Source organism: Crassostrea angulata, chromosome 2 (genome assembly GCF_025612915.1).
Source record: "Crassostrea angulata isolate pt1a10 chromosome 2, ASM2561291v2, whole genome shotgun sequence".
NCBI lineage: Eukaryota > Metazoa > Mollusca > Bivalvia > Ostreida > Ostreidae > Magallana > Magallana angulata.
The window spans coordinates 53949855-53967825 of record NC_069112.1 but is presented as its reverse complement, the minus strand read 5'-3'; the positions used below and the strand labels follow the sequence as shown (position 1 = coordinate 53967825).

At 32.1% G+C, this 17971-nt stretch overlaps 1 protein-coding gene across 2 annotated transcripts; it reads right to left on the bottom strand.

Moving 5' to 3' along the window:
- Positions 1 to 70: 70 nt before the first annotated feature.
- On the bottom strand, positions 71 to 14753 carry LOC128170524 (multiple epidermal growth factor-like domains protein 11). 2 transcript variants are annotated; one of them, XM_052836309.1, is made up of 10 exons: positions 14627 to 14753; positions 14359 to 14462; positions 13881 to 14025; positions 4278 to 4508; positions 3354 to 3605; positions 2410 to 2547; positions 1990 to 2127; positions 1724 to 1864; positions 1398 to 1503; positions 72 to 760 (listed from the first exon to the last, which is right to left on the bottom strand). In XM_052836309.1, the coding sequence occupies exons 3-10, from the start codon at positions 13894 to 13896 to the stop codon at positions 610 to 612; spliced, it is 1173 nt and encodes a 390-aa protein (XP_052692269.1). In that variant the 5' UTR covers positions 13897 to 14025; positions 14359 to 14462; positions 14627 to 14753; the 3' UTR covers positions 72 to 609. The 2 variants fall into 2 exon arrangements, with proteins under 2 accessions (XP_052692268.1, XP_052692269.1); XM_052836308.1 differs by lacking the exons at positions 13881 to 14025; positions 14359 to 14462; positions 14627 to 14753 and adding an exon at positions 12813 to 12954 and having other exon boundaries at positions 71 to 760.
- Positions 14754 to 17971: the final 3218 nt, after the last annotated feature.

Sequence of the window (17971 nt, the reverse complement as noted above, 5' to 3'; positions counted from 1 at the left end):
GCATAGATTTATGTTCTAAATATTAAACTCGATATAGTAGACATCAGCAATCAAGTTTAATTTGTTTTTATATTGGTTCTTATTTAACACAATACAAACAACAAAACAAAACAAAAAACACAAATGTAGCATATAAGTGTAATCAAAACAATCAAAAAAATCTAGTTATATTCGGTTGCAGTTATATTCTGTTTCGGTTATATTCTGTTCTCTAAATTGACTGTGGACCACTTTTTCTTTGGACAGCAACTTACATATTTATAACATGTTCATGGTGATATACATTTGATGTTATATTTGATAGTTATACACATCAGCATTGTCATTTTATTCGGTAAGAATCTAGTGAAACTGAGTATGCAGGAAACTATATTTTACATATTAATGATACATTATTAAAATACTGTCTAATCTTAAAGTTTATCAAAGATGTGGATTGACATTGCGCATTACAATTAGAAGACAAATGCAATTTAAGTAGCTCGAATTTTACCCCAATTCCTTTCTTGCCAAAAATAATTGTTTCAATACACAGTGGTAAATAAAGAGAATTTGTTAAAGTATGTTAGGTTTCAATGACAAAGTAAATGTTATTAACATTGTTATCGTTCATCGATCGGCGGTGACTATTGCTAATTCCTGGTAGTTTTCTTCGGCTCGACTAATCACCGAATCGTACCCACTTGTATCCTGTGTAAACATGTTTTCCTTTTTGTTCTGTTCATATGCTTTGTTCTTCTTTTGATTTTTACTGTGTTTGCTAGAAAAATAATGAAATAAGAAACCAATACTTAAAACCGGGTTTTGTTTTGTTCAATGACTACTGGAGATATCATAAATTATATAAAATATAGAACGGGAAGTCAATTTACAAATGGTTTTGTTATTGATTTTTTTAATTTTATTTGTTTGATTTATATCGTCTGGTTATAATTGAACCCCTTCTTACCCTGCTAAATCTTTGGATTATGTCATCATTTACATATTAAAATTAATTAATAAGCAATATCATTCCCGGTAAAAATTTTAATAAAAATTAGTTAGGGCATCTTTTCACTATTTTTTCAAATTCACTTTTATGATTTAAAGTCATCACAGTAATATAAACAATAGACGGAACTAAAGAAGACCATCTTGACATAACCATTTCAAAGATATAATATTGCATTTTGAAAATATATTAATATTATCAGAAATAGCTAGATACAAATCAAATTAAATTAACTTGAGTGTGTAAAACCTAACTTTTGGAAACAAAACTTGTTCTACTGACGATCAAAGGTATTGAGCATAAACTGATACACAATATGTAGTATCATTTTAATTCAGTATGGTAGTCTGAGTACATTATACAAATAAACTCATATATGTACATGAACCGAAGCAAGTCTACTTACCACAGTAGGATGACGTAGAGAACTAGTACGACATTATTTATAACTAAGACACTGAGAGATGCTATCACAACATACAGGGTCGTAGACGTTTTACCATAATCCTGCACTGAAATAGTGATACTGCATTTTGATACATTTTAATTTAAACACACTTTAGTTGACAAATTCAATTAGATTGGACAACAGGCATTGTCTAAGTACATTCTCTCCTTGAATACATTTTAATTTATTGAGCTATGATGGCAAATATTCTTCACAGCAGAGCTTAAGCTGAAGGTAATTGTAGTGCATTTACGCGTGTCCTTTGTGAAAAATAATAGTTGTACCTTCCAAGCACTCTGTTCCCTTCCATCCACTTTTGCAACCGTCTTTACACGCCCCGGTTATATGATGACAAATCCCTGACGTATGGCAAAATGCACTGCATCTCTGCTGGCAATCAATGCCATATTTACCAGTTTCACAAACTGACAAAAAGACAAAATAGATTATAGTATTATGCGTTTTCATTCGTATGTGTTATATATTAGGATGAAGGTTTCCTGAAAGTATGTTCAATGAATACACTTTGAATATTGAGTGCAAAGTTTACTCTTTTTGCATTGGTGTCCATAAAATCCTGGGTCACATCCATTCATACAGGAGCCGTTAATATGGTGACAATGTTCATTCTGTGCACATTTTCCGCACATGTTGATACAGCGTGCACCAAATGTACCTCCATCACATTCTGTAAATATTATTTTCATTTGAGTGTAATAAAAAAAAAACCAAGAATCCCATTGGCTACATGTATATAGCTAACTTTAAATACCATTTGTTTTTACTACTAGATTTTTAAGCACAAAACTCTAAAATATATTCCAACTCGCAAAATTGTTCGACACATGTTAAGATTTTTAATACATTTTTATACATTAAGACATTAGATAAAATTAAGATCATTGAAGCCTACGTTCTGGAATCATAGTCTACGTTCTAAGATACTCTAGCTGACATATTTAACGTGTACCTTCAATGCATTGTGAGCCAATGTAACCCGCAACGCAACTCAGACACGTTTTATTTCCAGCGTAACACTGGTCATCTTTACACTTTTCTGGACACAGTGAGGAGCAATTCTCTCCGTCATATCCTAGCTCAGGACAACCTTGTTTCAATAAAAAGTATACAAGAGTACCCAAACTTATGGCATCATTTTTTAAAATTCTATATATATATTCATTAATTAAAACGTTTATTGAAGACGAAATAACGTATCAACTAGTTTTATAAAACTTCTTTTGAAGAAATATCATTTTATATGTCATTTTTGTTTAAGAATTAGCCCTTGTAACATTGTCCTGATTTTGAGATACGATAGCATACATATAAAACAACTTTTAACTTAAAAAGTTTTATACTATTTATTACATTGCTGCAATCGATTGATTGTTTCAGTCACATTCCTAAAACAAAGTCACTTCTTTGAAATCACCACGATTCAAAGAAGAACAATGTAAGTAAATTTCATTGGGCATTCATATCAACAAACTTTCATTTACATGAATGATTTTGATATATTACATAATGTAGGTCTAACAACCGAATTGTACATTTATCAAAAGTGGCAACACTACACAATACTACATGTACTTCGTCAGTGATTTTATGTACAAATGTTTATTTGTAATGATCTCTTTAGCAATAATCACACAATTTTATATATTACTATTTTGCTAAACCACAGAAATTCGAACAAATACAAATCGCCCTGTTTTCACAGAAAGATTGTGTATTGTTGAACAGAGGATGTACTCGTACCGCATTAACTTCCATTAAAAAACATCGTTTGTAGAAAATCGTAAGGTCGGCTCGGAGAATTCTAAAATTTTATATCAACAGTTTATTTGTGGCACATGATATCATAAATTGTGACAGTGTAACAAGACTTTTGCTACTGAAGTTGGTATTTACCGTACACTTCTACTTCACACAGCTCGTTGTATGCGTTCATAGAATACCCAGGAGGAAACTCAGGCTGAGTCCTATTGTTGTGGTAGATGACGTATCTCCCATGTGTGAAACACGTTATGTTTGTAGGATTGGGAATTGTGGCTCTGGTATAGCTGGTGTCCTTAAAACATAATGTCCCGTCCTTTTTGTCTGTTGTGTTCGATATGTATACCGAAAATCCCAAGAATCTACTGGTGTATCCGTTATTTTTGTCTTCATGAAACAAGTAAGATGTCTTGATTTAATGTGCTTGCATAATTATAAATATTGTCGTTTAATGTACAACTCCGCACTTTTCAACTAACATTTTTGTACTTTTTTAATTTTACGTCAAACATCCACCTCAACCTACGTAATGTTTAACTATGACGTCACATGTCATCACACAGATGGATATCAAAAATTTATTCCATAAGTGATATTAATCGTATATTGAGATAAACATGTGATTAATGCATTTTAAATAACTTCCTGTATTATGATAATAAACCAACATTACAAAATGTGTAAAATAGGCAAAAATACGGTGTATTATATAAATTTGCAACTTTAAACAAGAAGACCAGAGTCAACTTGATTTTGTTTCTGAAAAAAAAAATCAAATCAGAATTCTACCTGTTTATTATCTTAATTATTTTTGGCGGATCTACAGAAAAGGATTGATATGCATCTGTATTTTTTTTTCAAAGCAAAAAACCTGTTATGTTTGCTTATATAGAGAAGCCAGGTACATTGTCCTCTCTACACTCATCACGTCTATAATTCACGTAAAAACCATCCTTATTCTATGAACCATACGTTTATCTGGATATCGATTTGTTTGTAATTTCTGTTAATTTTAATAACCCTACTTTTTCGTGTATTTATTGTTCATTAAATCCTTACCCCAAACAACGTTTCCCGTCCTGTACTGTATAAATATATGGTGTATACTGAGTACTTCTTGCAGGTCCACCCGCCATTCTGATGTGAGATATTTGTCTGCTGATATTGTGCACTGTTCACCAAGTATATCTAAATTAGATTTTAGTCCGTCGACTGCACGATCCGCTCCCCACTGTGGTCTATCAGGATATGGATGCTGCTGCGATGCTGGCTTATTCAATGCAATGTTTTCTGTTAACAGAGAATTGTTTCTCGTGTACATATAAATATTTACATTCACTTTTTTCCACTTTTAAATTACATTGATTGATTTTAGTGATATTTACACATCACGCGGAAAATCCAATCACCAGATCTGGTGCGTATGAATACATTCAGTCTTCCTCTAGTATGACTGACTTTCCTCGCGACTTCAACGGTGATCACAACCCGATATATTATACTTACGTTGAATTATTTTCATTGATGTAAATATATTTAAACAGTTATATGATTTAATCGATTAATCTTCTAGCATTATAAAATTAAATTCATCAAATTACACAATAAAAAATAAAATTGTGTAATTAGAATTTAATAAAACACTGTGCACTATTTCTGTCAGCATAATTCGGCTTTTCCAATGGCTCTTCCGTTATTAGTGCATTATTCATTGAATAAACCAGAACTTTTATAAAAAGAAATATATTTGCGGAAAGGGAATAAATGTTAAAAAAAGAACAAAAAAAACTGAGCGTTTTAGCATTGAACGACACCAAAACAAATCAAATGAGACGTAATATTATAGAAATCTTATATTTGAACTAAGAGTTGCTTTATAAAAGATTGCAGTTGGTCACACAGGTAAACTACCTAATTACATGTTTTGCATTTAAGAAATTGAATTCTCTGTATTTTTCTTGAGGCTAACGTAATGCAGAGTTGTTATGACAGCACGCCGTTATTCTGATTTTTGTTTACACATTCATTGTACTACGTGGTCTTTTTTTATGCTAGTTTTTGCAAATTTGTTTCTGGAGCAATCAACAGAACAAAATCGATAATGTTTATCAATGTCAATCTAAGAGATATACATGTATATCTTTATCATAAAAATATTTTAATAATACTAGAGCAAAGCTCATTGCAAAGCAACGAGTGGGTCTTCCGATAATGCTAGAAGTTCCTGTGAGAAGCAGAGTTCTTAAACCAATAAACATAAGTAACAACGACAAAAAGAAAAACATCGAATTATTCTTAGTATGAGTTAAAAAAATCCAAATGATTATAAGTACGAATTAACAAACTTTATCGATTTCAAGCACGACCTAGCAAATACATATCCGAATGTGTAAAAGTACGATTTAACAATTATCGAATAATTTTCGATACAAGTTAATTTAACTCTTAACATAAAACTATTTTCTTAACCAAAAAAGTGGAATCAAAACTTCCGGAAAAATCAATATTTAAACCACCTATATCTCTGTAATACATCGTCAGATTTTAGACCGGGTTTCAGTTTTAAATTATGAATAATAAGCTCTTATTTTCTGCTTAATGATTAATAACATACTATCGCTAAACATTAAGTTATAATGAAAAGACTGTGTAGCCCTTTTGGCCCCTATTTTGAGAGGTCAGTCCCTTTTTCTTGATATCAAATGAACGGTATCGTAAATATAAACATATCTTGTTCAACAAGTATTCACGAATTGTTAATCGTTCTAGAGATATCCTAACAACTGTGTTTTAGGGGCCGACCCTTAAACTCCTTACCAGGGCCATCAACAAATTTTTTTAGATCCCATATCGTTAAGAACATTATTTTCAGCAACTTTTCTTCTACAATGCTTTTCTAAATATTTCTCTTTTTCTAGATATTAATAATCAAAGTTTTGGAAATCTGGCCCCTTGAAACCCCTAATTACGTAACATATGACTTACATATGGTACCGTATAGATAAACAACTGTACAATGAACAATTTTGCTTCTATAATTGATTTATTATTAAAAGAATTTAGAGCCCTCTTTGCCCCTTATTTAAGGGGTCATCCCTTATTTCTTGATATCAAATAAAAGGTCTTGTGAATAAAAACACATTTTGTTCATCAAGTGTTCAGAAATTGTTGACAGCTCTAAAGATATCTGAACAAATGTGTTTTAGGGGCCGACCCTTAAAATCCTTACTGGGGCCACCAACAACAATTTAGGTAGCATATTGTTAAGAACATTATTCTAAGCCTTTGTTCTATAATTCTTATCAAAATATTTCTTCTTTTCTAGATATTAAAGATCAAAGTTTTGGACTTCTGGCCCCTTGAAACCCCTAATTATTTAACATATGACTTCGGTATGCTTTTGTATACATAAACAGCTGTACAATGAACATTTTTGCTTCTATAATTGATAACAAATTATTTTTCAGAAAATAGTTATTGCAAAAATACTGTAGAGCCCTCTTGGCCCCTAATTTGAGGGGCCAGCCCTTTTTTCTTGAAATCAAACGAAAGTCCTAGTTAATTTAAACAACTTTTGCATTACATGTTTTTACAAAATATTTACACATTAAAAGCTAGGGCTGAAAATGTGCGAAACATTCGTGAAAAAAATTAGTGCCAATTTGTTAGCTCGGGCGAGCTTCGCCGCCTTGCGCATTTTTCAAAAAACCAAATAAGATCTTCTACAGACATTTATCTACTATCCCTGAAAGTTTCATGTTTCTATCGCAATCATTTTTTGAGAAGTTACGTGGACAAAATGGGCCTTAAAAATTTACTAAATCCTCAAAATTTCGAGTATCAAGTACATGTACGTTTGATGCTCAATACGTCCTGAAAAGTTTATGCAAATCGGGCGAGTAGTTCACGAGAAATAGCGTTTGAAAAAAGTCAGAAAAAAAAAATATAACTAGACACGATCTCGTTGCGAGCAACGAGGAGGTCTTCCGTCCGATTTTTAGAATACGGAATGACCTTGCTCTTGATCTTCGTCAACGATACGTGATTTGAAATTGAAGCGGGGTCTAAGAGTAATGGGTGAGAGACTATCTACCCCTTTTGTGTCCCTTTTTTGAGGGATCAGCTCCTTTTCATTCATTTTAGTTAAAAGGTATTTTTGTGTACTGCTAATAAGTGTTTAGAAATTGGTTATCGTTTTTGAGATATATGTGAAAAATTGTTTTGATATCTGGTCCTAAACTCCTTTTAGGGTCCAGATAGCAAACAATATATGGTTGTACATTGTTAAGCACATTATTTTGAGTATCTTTTGTTAAATACTGCTTTTCGGAATGTCCTCCATTTTGAGATATAGAGGATCAGAGTTTGGGACTTCTGGCCCCTTAAAATCCCTAATTACGTAACGTAGGAGTAAATGATTGCCATGTATAGATAAATAACGTTAGATTAAACATAATTGCCTCTATAAGGAATCAAAAAATATTTCACAGTAAATATTTATCATTAAAAGTCTTTAGAGCCCCCTCAGCCCCTTATTTGAAGGGCCAGCCCCTTTTTTATGATATCATAAGAATGTGTTTGTCAATTCAAACACATTTTGTTCAACAAGTGTTTGAAATTCTGTACCGTTCTGGAGATATCTGGAGGGGGTCAATTTAGGGGCCGACCCTGTAACTCCTTTTAAGGACCGTATCACACATAACATATGGTTGCATATTGTTAAGCTTAATTTTTTAGCATCTTTTGTTCAAAATTGTTTTTCAAAATTTTCCTCCATTTAGAGATATAGAGAATCAAAGTTTTGGACTTCTGGCCCCTTAAAATCCCTAATTACGTAATATAGGAGTAAATGATTGCCATGTATAGGTGAATAGCGTTAGAATAAACATAATTGTTTTTATAAGGTATCACAAAATATTTTACAGTAAAAAGTTATCACCAAAAGACTTTAGAGTCCCCCCAGCCCCTAATTTGAAGGGCCAGTCCCTTTTTCTTGATCTCAAATGAAAGCTCTTGTCAATTTAAACACATATTGTTCAACAAGTTATTAGAAATTCTGTACCGTTCTGGAGATATCTGGAGAGGGTCGTTTTAGGGGCCGACCCTGTAACTCCTATTAGGGACCGCATAACAAAGAAATTATTGTTGCAGATTGATAAGTTCAATATGTTGAGCATCTTTTGTTCAATATTGCTTATCAAAATGTTTCGCCATTTAGAGATATTAAGCATCAAAGTTGTGGACTTCTGGCCCCTTAAAATCCCTAATTACGTAATATAGGAGTAAATGATTGCCATGTATAGATGAATAACGTTAGAATAAACAAAATTGCTTCATGACGTATCACAAAATATTTTACAGTAAAAAGTTACCATTAACAGACTTTAGAGCCTTATCGGCCCCTAATTTGAAGGGCCAACCCCTTTTTCTTGATCTTAAATGAAAGCTCGTGTCAATTCAAACGCATATTGTTCAACAAGTGTTTAGAAATTCTGTACCGTTCTGGAGATATCTGGAGAGGGTCGTTTTAGGGGCCGACCCTGTATCTCCTTTCAGGGACCGCATAACAAAGAAATTATTGTTGCAGATTGATAAGCTTAATATTTTGAGCATCTTTTGTTCAATATTGCTTATCGAAATGTTTCTCCATTTAGAGATATTGAGCATCAACGTTTTGGATTTCTGGCCCCTTAAAATCCCTAATTACGTAATATAGGAGTAAATAATTGCCATGTATAGACAAATAACGTTAGAATAAACAAAATTGCTTCTATGACGTATCACAAAATATTTCACAGTAAAAAATTACCATTTAAAGACTTTAGAGCCTTATCGGCCCCTAATTTGAAGGACCAGCCCCTTTTTCTTGATCTTAAATGCAAGCTCGTGTCAATTCAAACACATTTTGTTCAACAAGTGTTTAGAAATTCTGTACCGTTCTGGAGATATCTGGAGAGGGTCGTTTTAGGGGCCGACCCTGTAACTCCTTTCAGGGACCGCATAACAATATTACTTATTATGTTCGTTACGGACTGTCTACAGAAATGTGTGGGGTCGGTAAAGTCCATAGAAGGCGAGGCGGAGCCACAAATTTCTGTAAACAGTCCGTAACGAACCTAATAAGTGTTTTGTTTTGTCAAGGACCTACAGTTTGATATGTAAACAAACAAAAGATAATATATAACGATTAAATTCATAGCTTAATTCTCTAATTTTTTACCTTCCTCGTCATTCGTTTGTGCAAACCTCGATGCTATTGTAGGATCATAATATTACGTCACGGGCAAAGGGGGGTCACTCTAAACATTTTGGGGCTTAAAAATTAAAGGTATGGTTGAACGTTTGTGTAAAAAATCAGCTCAAATAACGTTACGTCCGCCATGTTGCCGTTTAAACTTTGACGCTTGCCCTGTAAATAAATTTATGAGGCAACCACGTGACGCGATTCATCAAATGACGTCGAGACATTCTAGTCCGAGGCAAAACAAAAAAAAATTATTATTGCAGATTGATAAGCTTAATATTTTGAGCATCTTTTGTTCAATATTGCTTATCAAAATGTTTCTCCATTTATAGATATTGAGCATCAAAGTTTTGGACTTCTGGCCCCTAAAATCCCTAATTACGTAATATAGGAGTAAATGATTGCCATGTATTGGTGTTAACGTTAGAATAAACATAATTGCTTAATCTCAATTTTCGGGTCCAGGTGAGCTTCGGCGCCTTTTGCGCCAAACATAAATGGCTCACTTTAGACAAAACTACAATCATTGCGTGGACCCTGAGGTCCACGCAGAAAATATATAAGCGAGGTTAAACCGGATGCAATGGGGAAAATTCAGCCTGCGCATGAGCTAGCCTGGTTCCTGTGCGTAATGGGTAGCTCAGGGAACCAGGCTAGCACACGTTTATCTGAATCGGGATCGGGATTACGTGCCATATTCACACACAAGTTCAAAGGCGCTGTAATTGTAAAGTTGTCGGTAAACAGTACAGAAACAACGTATTCCTTTTAAAGAAATGATTGGCATGTGATATGAACTATCAGTATTATGAAATAAGTTAATGTTATGCCAAAACTACAACATGCATCAACTAGCATAATTTGCAATGTTTTGTTGTTTTCCGAATACACATGTAACTTAACTTTACTTTTATAGTAGGCGAGGCTAGAGAACTTCCCGATTAATTTTTTTTAAACATTCAAGTATGATTGAATAATTATGTCACTGTATAAAAGTTTAAATCTCAAGAAAAATGCATCGAAATATGAACTTTTTAATTAATTTACACAAAGCTGTCACTGCATAGTTAACAAAGTAGTGCGAATTGTAATGTGTGCGCAAATTATAGTAGAATTCACCGAATGCCTGATACTATACATGCAAACTTCATTCATAGATAGATCATAATTATTTTAGAAGTTTGAATCCTTTAAATTCTGAGATAAAAAGTCAGGGCTATACATACATGTATACGTAATACAACGAACAAATTTAGTGGTTAAAAGCAGAGGGCTCGAGTTGGTGGAATCTCTGATAATCTTAAGGCTTTCACATTTTCGTTGGAAACACATGCAAATGGTCCACGTATTGTAGTCCTTTTTTAAAGGACAGCAACTTGTTTGTCTACATTTCCTGAAAATTGGAATTTGATATATTTTATCGTTTAGGAGGAGTTTGACGAACAAGCTGACCCTCTAAAAATCGCTAAAACGTCAATATCTCTGAAACGGAAATGACGTCATCAAAATAAAAAAATTTCCGATAAGGTTCAGATCAATATTTATTAGATCTGAACGTTTCATGAAAATTGGCCGAGCCATTTCCGAGAACTCGCGTGCACAAAATGTGTACAAAAAAACCCCAAAAATATTAATAATAGGGAAGAAGAAACCAGAGAAAAACAATAAGGTCTTCCGTTGGAAACGGAAGACCTTAATAAAGAAAAGAAACAAAAGAATAACAAGAGGGTCTTCCGTTGGATACGGAAGACCCTAATAATATATAAATCTCGTTAATATGCTATAACATTAACTAATTTATAAGCAATTTTATGTTATTCATTCAACTGGTTTTTAAAGAACACTTCGCCGATGTTACAAATTTTACTGCTAACAATTCAAAAGTCAAAATTCTTCGCTATAACAGAATGAAATGTTGATTGTAAGGATGATTTAAAATGTATTTATAATTCTCTGAATTATTATCATTACCAATTTGTAAAATATATCGACCACAGACAGTTTTTATGCAAATGACATTTAACATGTTACTGTGTTAGTTCTTTCTCTGCACGTAATCAAACATTTTGAGCAAGGCATTTTGGTTTCAAATGGTTTTATTACGTTACCAACCAAGTTGCTATCTATGTAATCTTTTCACCATACATGCTTGAGCTTGTTTCTCAGAAAGTTGCATTTTTATGAAAGCTATCATAAAGCTTAAAAAGAATAATAGTTAAATAGGCAAACAAAAAATGCAATTTTAGATAAAATTTAAAGTTTAGAAAAATGAAAATGACCCTTTATTCTCTTAGCTAACAGAATCGATTGTTACAAACTATATACAAAACATTATAATCGCTATAACGTTACTTTGTGTTCTCAAAAGGCATTGATATACTGAGGTACCTAAACGCCATTAAGCATAACAAAGATAAATGAAACCATATATGACGTACAAAAAAAGAAAACAAGTTGGAATCGTTTACAAAACATTTGGCATTATAATAGTCATGTTGACAACAGTCATAGCATAAGCTCCAGCAGTGATGATTGTGATGGCAAGAATGTTATCGCTAGACGCAGAAATGAACGTGTTTGCCTTTAGTAGGTTGTAGGTAATAGGTTGGTATGAACAAAAAAAAATATTTCTGAATGTAAATTTGTAATATATTTGTACTTTAAAAGGTTTATGTATTTACTTGAATCTTACTTATTTTATCAATGAGCGTATTTGTTTACAATAGTAAAAAGGTATTCAGTTACAAAGGAATGGAAATGGTATATGAATGAAACAGGATATACTCGGTGCAAATGGTATGTAAATTCATTTGATATACATTGTTAATAATTATTAAGGGGACACTTTGAGTAGCATTATGATAGGTCGTCTGATATTTGATAACATTAATGATAAACAGAAACTAGGTAGATGCTATTGTTAGTGTAGTTTTCGTTCAGAGATATGCTTAAACATTAACGTCCTCACTATTTTCGATATTTTTGTTTAAAAAATCCCAGCTGTTATGTGATGTGTTTAAAAAATTTAGACAGTTTTTTCGTGGTTAAAATATAATAGTGGACATTTGTTTAGTTTTGGCAGATTGCAAGAAAATACAAGAAACATGGAGTATATTCAAACTCATAGTGGACCCAACGATAACGCGTCTCTTATCAAGCGAGTTATTAGAGCATCTCAGGCAAACACAAAATTGTCCTATATCTTATTATTTTACGTTTTAAATGGTGTTTTTTTTATCCGGTCGATATCGATCACAAAGATAAAACTGCATAGTTTATAATCTTTTCATGATTCAGGCTAAATTCTTAGAAATGAAAGAAAAAAAACCCTCAAATATTATACAACTAACCTAATGTCGAGCTCAGGCTAAATAATTCCAAAAATATTAAAATCCAACCAAAGGAAAGCATTCTTGTGGACACCAGGAAGTGGAATATTTTGTTAACATTCAGCACACATTTATTTAACTTTTTTATCAGGGTATTGAAATACGGAAACTTTTGTTGAGGTTTACGCAAGTATAAAGTACACCAAGATAAGAAAAAATCTACCTTGTTAAAAAAAAGAAAGATGAAAGGCAGTCAGTAAAATAAAATTGTAATGAATTTTTGTACAAGAACAAAATTGTTTTTATGTAAATTACCGCAGCAACAGTATGAAGCCATATAAATACATAAACTTCGTTAAAATACTACATACCATGTTTTATATAGTACATGTTCATTTCCCTTAAAATTTTAACTATGGACCATCGAAATTAAATCTGTATATGGAAGTAACGCGAAGGAATGTAGTGTCACATCTCATGCAGTTTACAGCTTCCTTAATACAATTTAAGTTATTGAACCTTTCTACGAAACGGTTGCAATTAACAAACCATGCATCATATTCTATGGATTTGAATTGTGCATTAATTATCTTTTGCTTTCAATGCCTATTGATACAAGATGGTTCACTAGACTAGTACCTAAACCGACTTTACTTTTATTTGTGCGTGTTCATGCTAAGAAAAGTATCATTATTTCTACAATTGAAATGTTCCCAACACTTCTAATATTGATCTTTTAAACGGCATAAGAAAACATTTTTTTTTTAGTTTGATATACATATGTTATTTACATTATTGGCCAAAACATAAGAGGAGATAATAAATTTAAGACGAGTCTTTTGTCTGAAATGGAATGATGTTACTTTTAATATTTTACTACTTCCAATATATTTTTTACCAAATTTAAAGTAACACATACATTTGTCGTTATGTAAAAAATTTATAAAAATCAATACTTTAAAAAACCTCCAAAATTAAACTGTTTAACCTGATGAAATGATTATAATCTTTTATTTCTTTTGTGAATGTATATTTAATTGTACTAATCTGGTCTGTTATTTTTCTAATTGCATCGAAGTGTTCGATTACCTGTCGGTAGTAACATTTTGAAGTTCCTGGTAGATGTCTTCGTGTCGACCAATCATTGAATCATACCCACTTATATCCTGTGTAAATGCTGTTTCCTTAATCGTTGTTCATATTGTCCTGTTTCATGTTATTTTCTTTGTCTTTACTGAAAAATACTTTTTTATTAACATGTGCGTGCAATATGCATTTAACTAGTGCAATACCTCTATCAAAGTTCCATTCGGTAAATAAATGGAGACAATATGCACGTATGCAAGTATACCAGTTTTTAGATAGCGAAACTAGACAATTCGTTAAAAGTATAATTTGACTCAACAATACAGTGTTTTCTTTTCGAAGAAAAAGTTACTTTTTGTAAAGACCATGACTTTCATTTATATCGTCTAATGTGTCTAAGTCTTCTTTATTTTATGCATTTTGCTTTTAAAAGCTCTTACCGTAATTTGAAAATGTGATCAACAAGCAAAATAGTGATTACCTTGGAGACACAGAATGCTCCTAAAACAATGTACAGTGACGCAATATTGTCTCCGTCTCCTGGATTTGTTACATGACTTTCCCGCAAAAGCGTTTGTTCTATAACTGGAAACAAAACAACAGAAATAAGGAAAAGTGTAAAGTTCTTTCAAGTCTTATTAAAAGAACTTTGATTGTATTTATTTGTATCTATATAATTCTTAAGATTGTTTTATTTATGGTTTGTAAAAAAGATAAATCAATGTTAAACGTGTATGCAGATTTTATACATTGCACCCATTCCCGCCATCGTTGCATCCATAAATACACTCTCCTGTCAATTAGTGACAAATTTCTGACGAGTTGTGGAACGCACAGCATCTCTGCTTAAAATAAAATCCATATTCTCCAGTACCGCACACTGTTAACAAATACAGATTGAGACAAATTTTAACAAGCATAACAACTTAAGGTTTAAGGGTTACTTGCAAGTATCCGAGATATATAACTTTTAGTCATACTACTAGGCAAATAATCACAATACTAACTTTGTTAACATTTGTTTTCTTGATAGCCAGGCTTACACTACTCACATTGTCCGGTCTGAATATTGCATGACATACAGTAGACATCAGGGCACGGTAAGGATCAATCTAGTTCCTAGTGTTGCGGATTGTCACACTTTGAATGTTAAATGTGTTGTTACATAGATGCTGTACACAGGTATGAAAAATTGACATTCTTGTGATAGAATATGTTCAACTGAGAGTTGCATGTTTTCAACAGAAATAAAAATCGAATATATTGTCTTGTTTAGTATAACACCTTTTCAAAAATTTGAAGGAAACAATTTTTTTTGGGTTGGTTTAGTTTAAGTTTTCGATAGGTTACTTATTATAAAGCATTCCAATAAAACTGTTTTGATTTATATCTTTAATAAATCTAGAAATCGACAACAACGTGCGATGATCTGCAATAATTAAGATGCGTTCTAATTATATACAATCATGTGCATGGTTAATGTTAAATAAGTTTTATAGTTATAAGTAATGTTCTTACGCTATAACTATTTTTTAAATACAAGGCAAATACCAAGAGAGTAAACATTTACCTGAAGCAAAGCTTTGTCCAAGGAAGCTGTGTTTGCATTTGTCACAGGGACTTGTCTCCAAATGGCAGTACTGACAGTTGATGCATGGACAAGGAATCGAGCAATTTTCTCCGTAAAACACTGAGTTAGGACATCCTGAAGTACAAACCTCACCAGTTTAGATTCTAAGAAAATTCTATAAACATTTGTTGTACATGGAAATTCATAAGACAATTGCCTTTTTAGAAAAAAAGGATCAAAGGATTTAAAAGCAAAAAATGATATGTGATGAGAACGAAAAAAGTTCAAAACCGAATGTCCAAAGGAATATACGAAATAGGAGCAAAGCTAACACAGACATCTTAAAGAATTAAAAGTAGAATCGGGTGCAATTTGGGAGTGAGCTTCCTTTTTGCTGACCGGTCACATCCGCCGTTTACTCTTTCTCATAATTGGGAAAAAGGACAAATTCGTAGACAATTAAGTGATTAACTGTAGTCTAACAATAAGTATGAAAAACGCCAATCACCAAGCTACCAAGTAGTAGATTATTTTCGCTGACAAAGACTAAGGATCAATTATAAAACTTACGGAAAGATGACTTCAAACAAGACTGTTGATACATATAGTCCTTTTTTATCAACTTGTTTGTTAGTAGCTTGCCTCTCCTTAACAAACTGTTCGTACGTAAGAGATGTCCTTGTGTATCGAATAAACTGAGAGACAAAACCTCCATATGCAGATAGTGAAGGTATGTTTTGTTGTTTAGTTACAATCAATAACACTTTCTAATAAAACATCCAGATATGAAATAGATGAACCGGACTCTATGGTATCAAGTTTACTGGAATATACGGAGTCGACGGAAGTATGGAAGTAACAATAGTTAGTTGATAATACGTCGTCGACATACCGAAATATTGAGTTGAAGGCCTAGGCGAATGGTTTATTTTTTCATATACAGATTTTTTAAAATAAATTCTGCTTTATAAGAATACAAAAAAAAACCTTAGTCAACGTTTTAAATGAATGCTTTTTTAAAGCAATTTTAGGCTGATATTACAATGTACCTATCCGCGTTTTGTTTTAGGAATTAACATTCAATATGAATACCTACATACCGTAGACTTCTAGTTCACATAGTTCGTTAGTGCAATTGTAGAAAATCGAGACGGGTATGGAGGATAAGTTCTGTTATTGTTTTATATAATGTATTTTCCGTATCATTCTTATTGACAAATAAATATGATTTAACGATTATATTCCATTGGTACATATCAAATTGGTTATGAAAGTTGGAACATCTCATTTAATCTTAAAATACTAAATGTACTCAAAACGCGTGATGATGTTTACAATTAGATACATGTAGGTGTATTCAAGAGAAATTGAACGTCGCATACTTTTATTGCAAACATAAGGGGGTATATACACTATATGTAAAAATATACATATTGATCAATAAATGAAGCCAAACGTTTTTATTACAAGTTTGCAAAGTGTTTTCATATTTCTTGTATTAACGCTGTTTTGCTTGTCAATACAATAAATTTGAAATGAAACAAGTATAACAATCACAATGCTAGTTTAAAAACGGCACAAGCCTACACTGTAGTACATGTAGTCCTGAAAAATCACTATACACTCGATAGTTTTGAATGTCAACGATTATTATAAACAGTTTTTATTCAACCCAACGTGAATTAAATGTAAAAATGCTATCACTGTGAAATAAATAAAGTTAAGTTTAAATATTCTCAACACTAGAGGTAAAAACACATGAGATAATATTCATATTCCTGTAAGTCTATCTTCAAATTTCAGTTGAGATACATCCTCTACAAAAGTAATGTTCTCCAAAAAAAAAACAATTATTGTGATATTAGCACTTACCGTAAGTTGCTGCCAAATAGAACAATTTAATTGAAAATATCAAAGTCAACGGAATAAAGCCAATAAAAACTGTTCTCAAAGACCAGGAAGTAAAAAATAAGTCGACAAACTAAGTCTGTATATTTAGGCAAAATGTGTTTAAATTGACGTATATCGTTTTCTATTGATGTGCATTTATTCATAAAGAAACAATGTTTGCAATTTTCCTCAAAACTTGTCTTTAATTTTTGCATTGTCTCATGTACATGTAGTTGTTGATTACTGCATATTTTAAGCTTATTTTAAGGCTATCTATCAATCAAAAACTACATTCAATATACATATATTGACTATTGTTTAGGGCAACGTTGATTATAATCCCCCCCCCCCCCCTCCATAGGGACAAGCTATTGTGTAAACATTATGTAAACACTTGTACCTTGTAAATTTTGCAATACCCGCCAGCCATTTTTTCGGCATCCATATTTATCATCACCTCAATAAATAAGAAGTTCCAGAAAGTCGAACGAGAAATGTAATCGTATGCATATCCTCAACCTTTAAGAGATTCTGACGTTTTCATAATATTCCTGTTAAAAATGATTAAAAAAAACATGAATAGATAAGTTACTTTTAAATATAGTGTAATATTTACATAAGCAACTTTACTTTT

What these genes read in the sequence shown, in the direction of transcription:
- LOC128170524 (XM_052836308.1), bottom strand. Translation starts at nt 12,873, where the DNA reads ATGCTTTCCTTTGGTTGGATTTTAATATTTTTGGAATTATTTAGCCTG. An exon ending in TAGCCTGAGCTCGACATTAG is followed by an intron (nt 4,509 to 12,812) that starts GTTAGTTGTATA and finishes CTCTGTTAACAG; the next exon opens with AAAACATTGCATTGAATAAG. An exon ending in GTGTGAAGTAGAAGTGTACG is followed by an intron (nt 2,548 to 3,353) that starts GTAAATACCAAC and finishes TATTGAAACAAG; the next exon opens with GTTGTCCTGAGCTAGGATAT.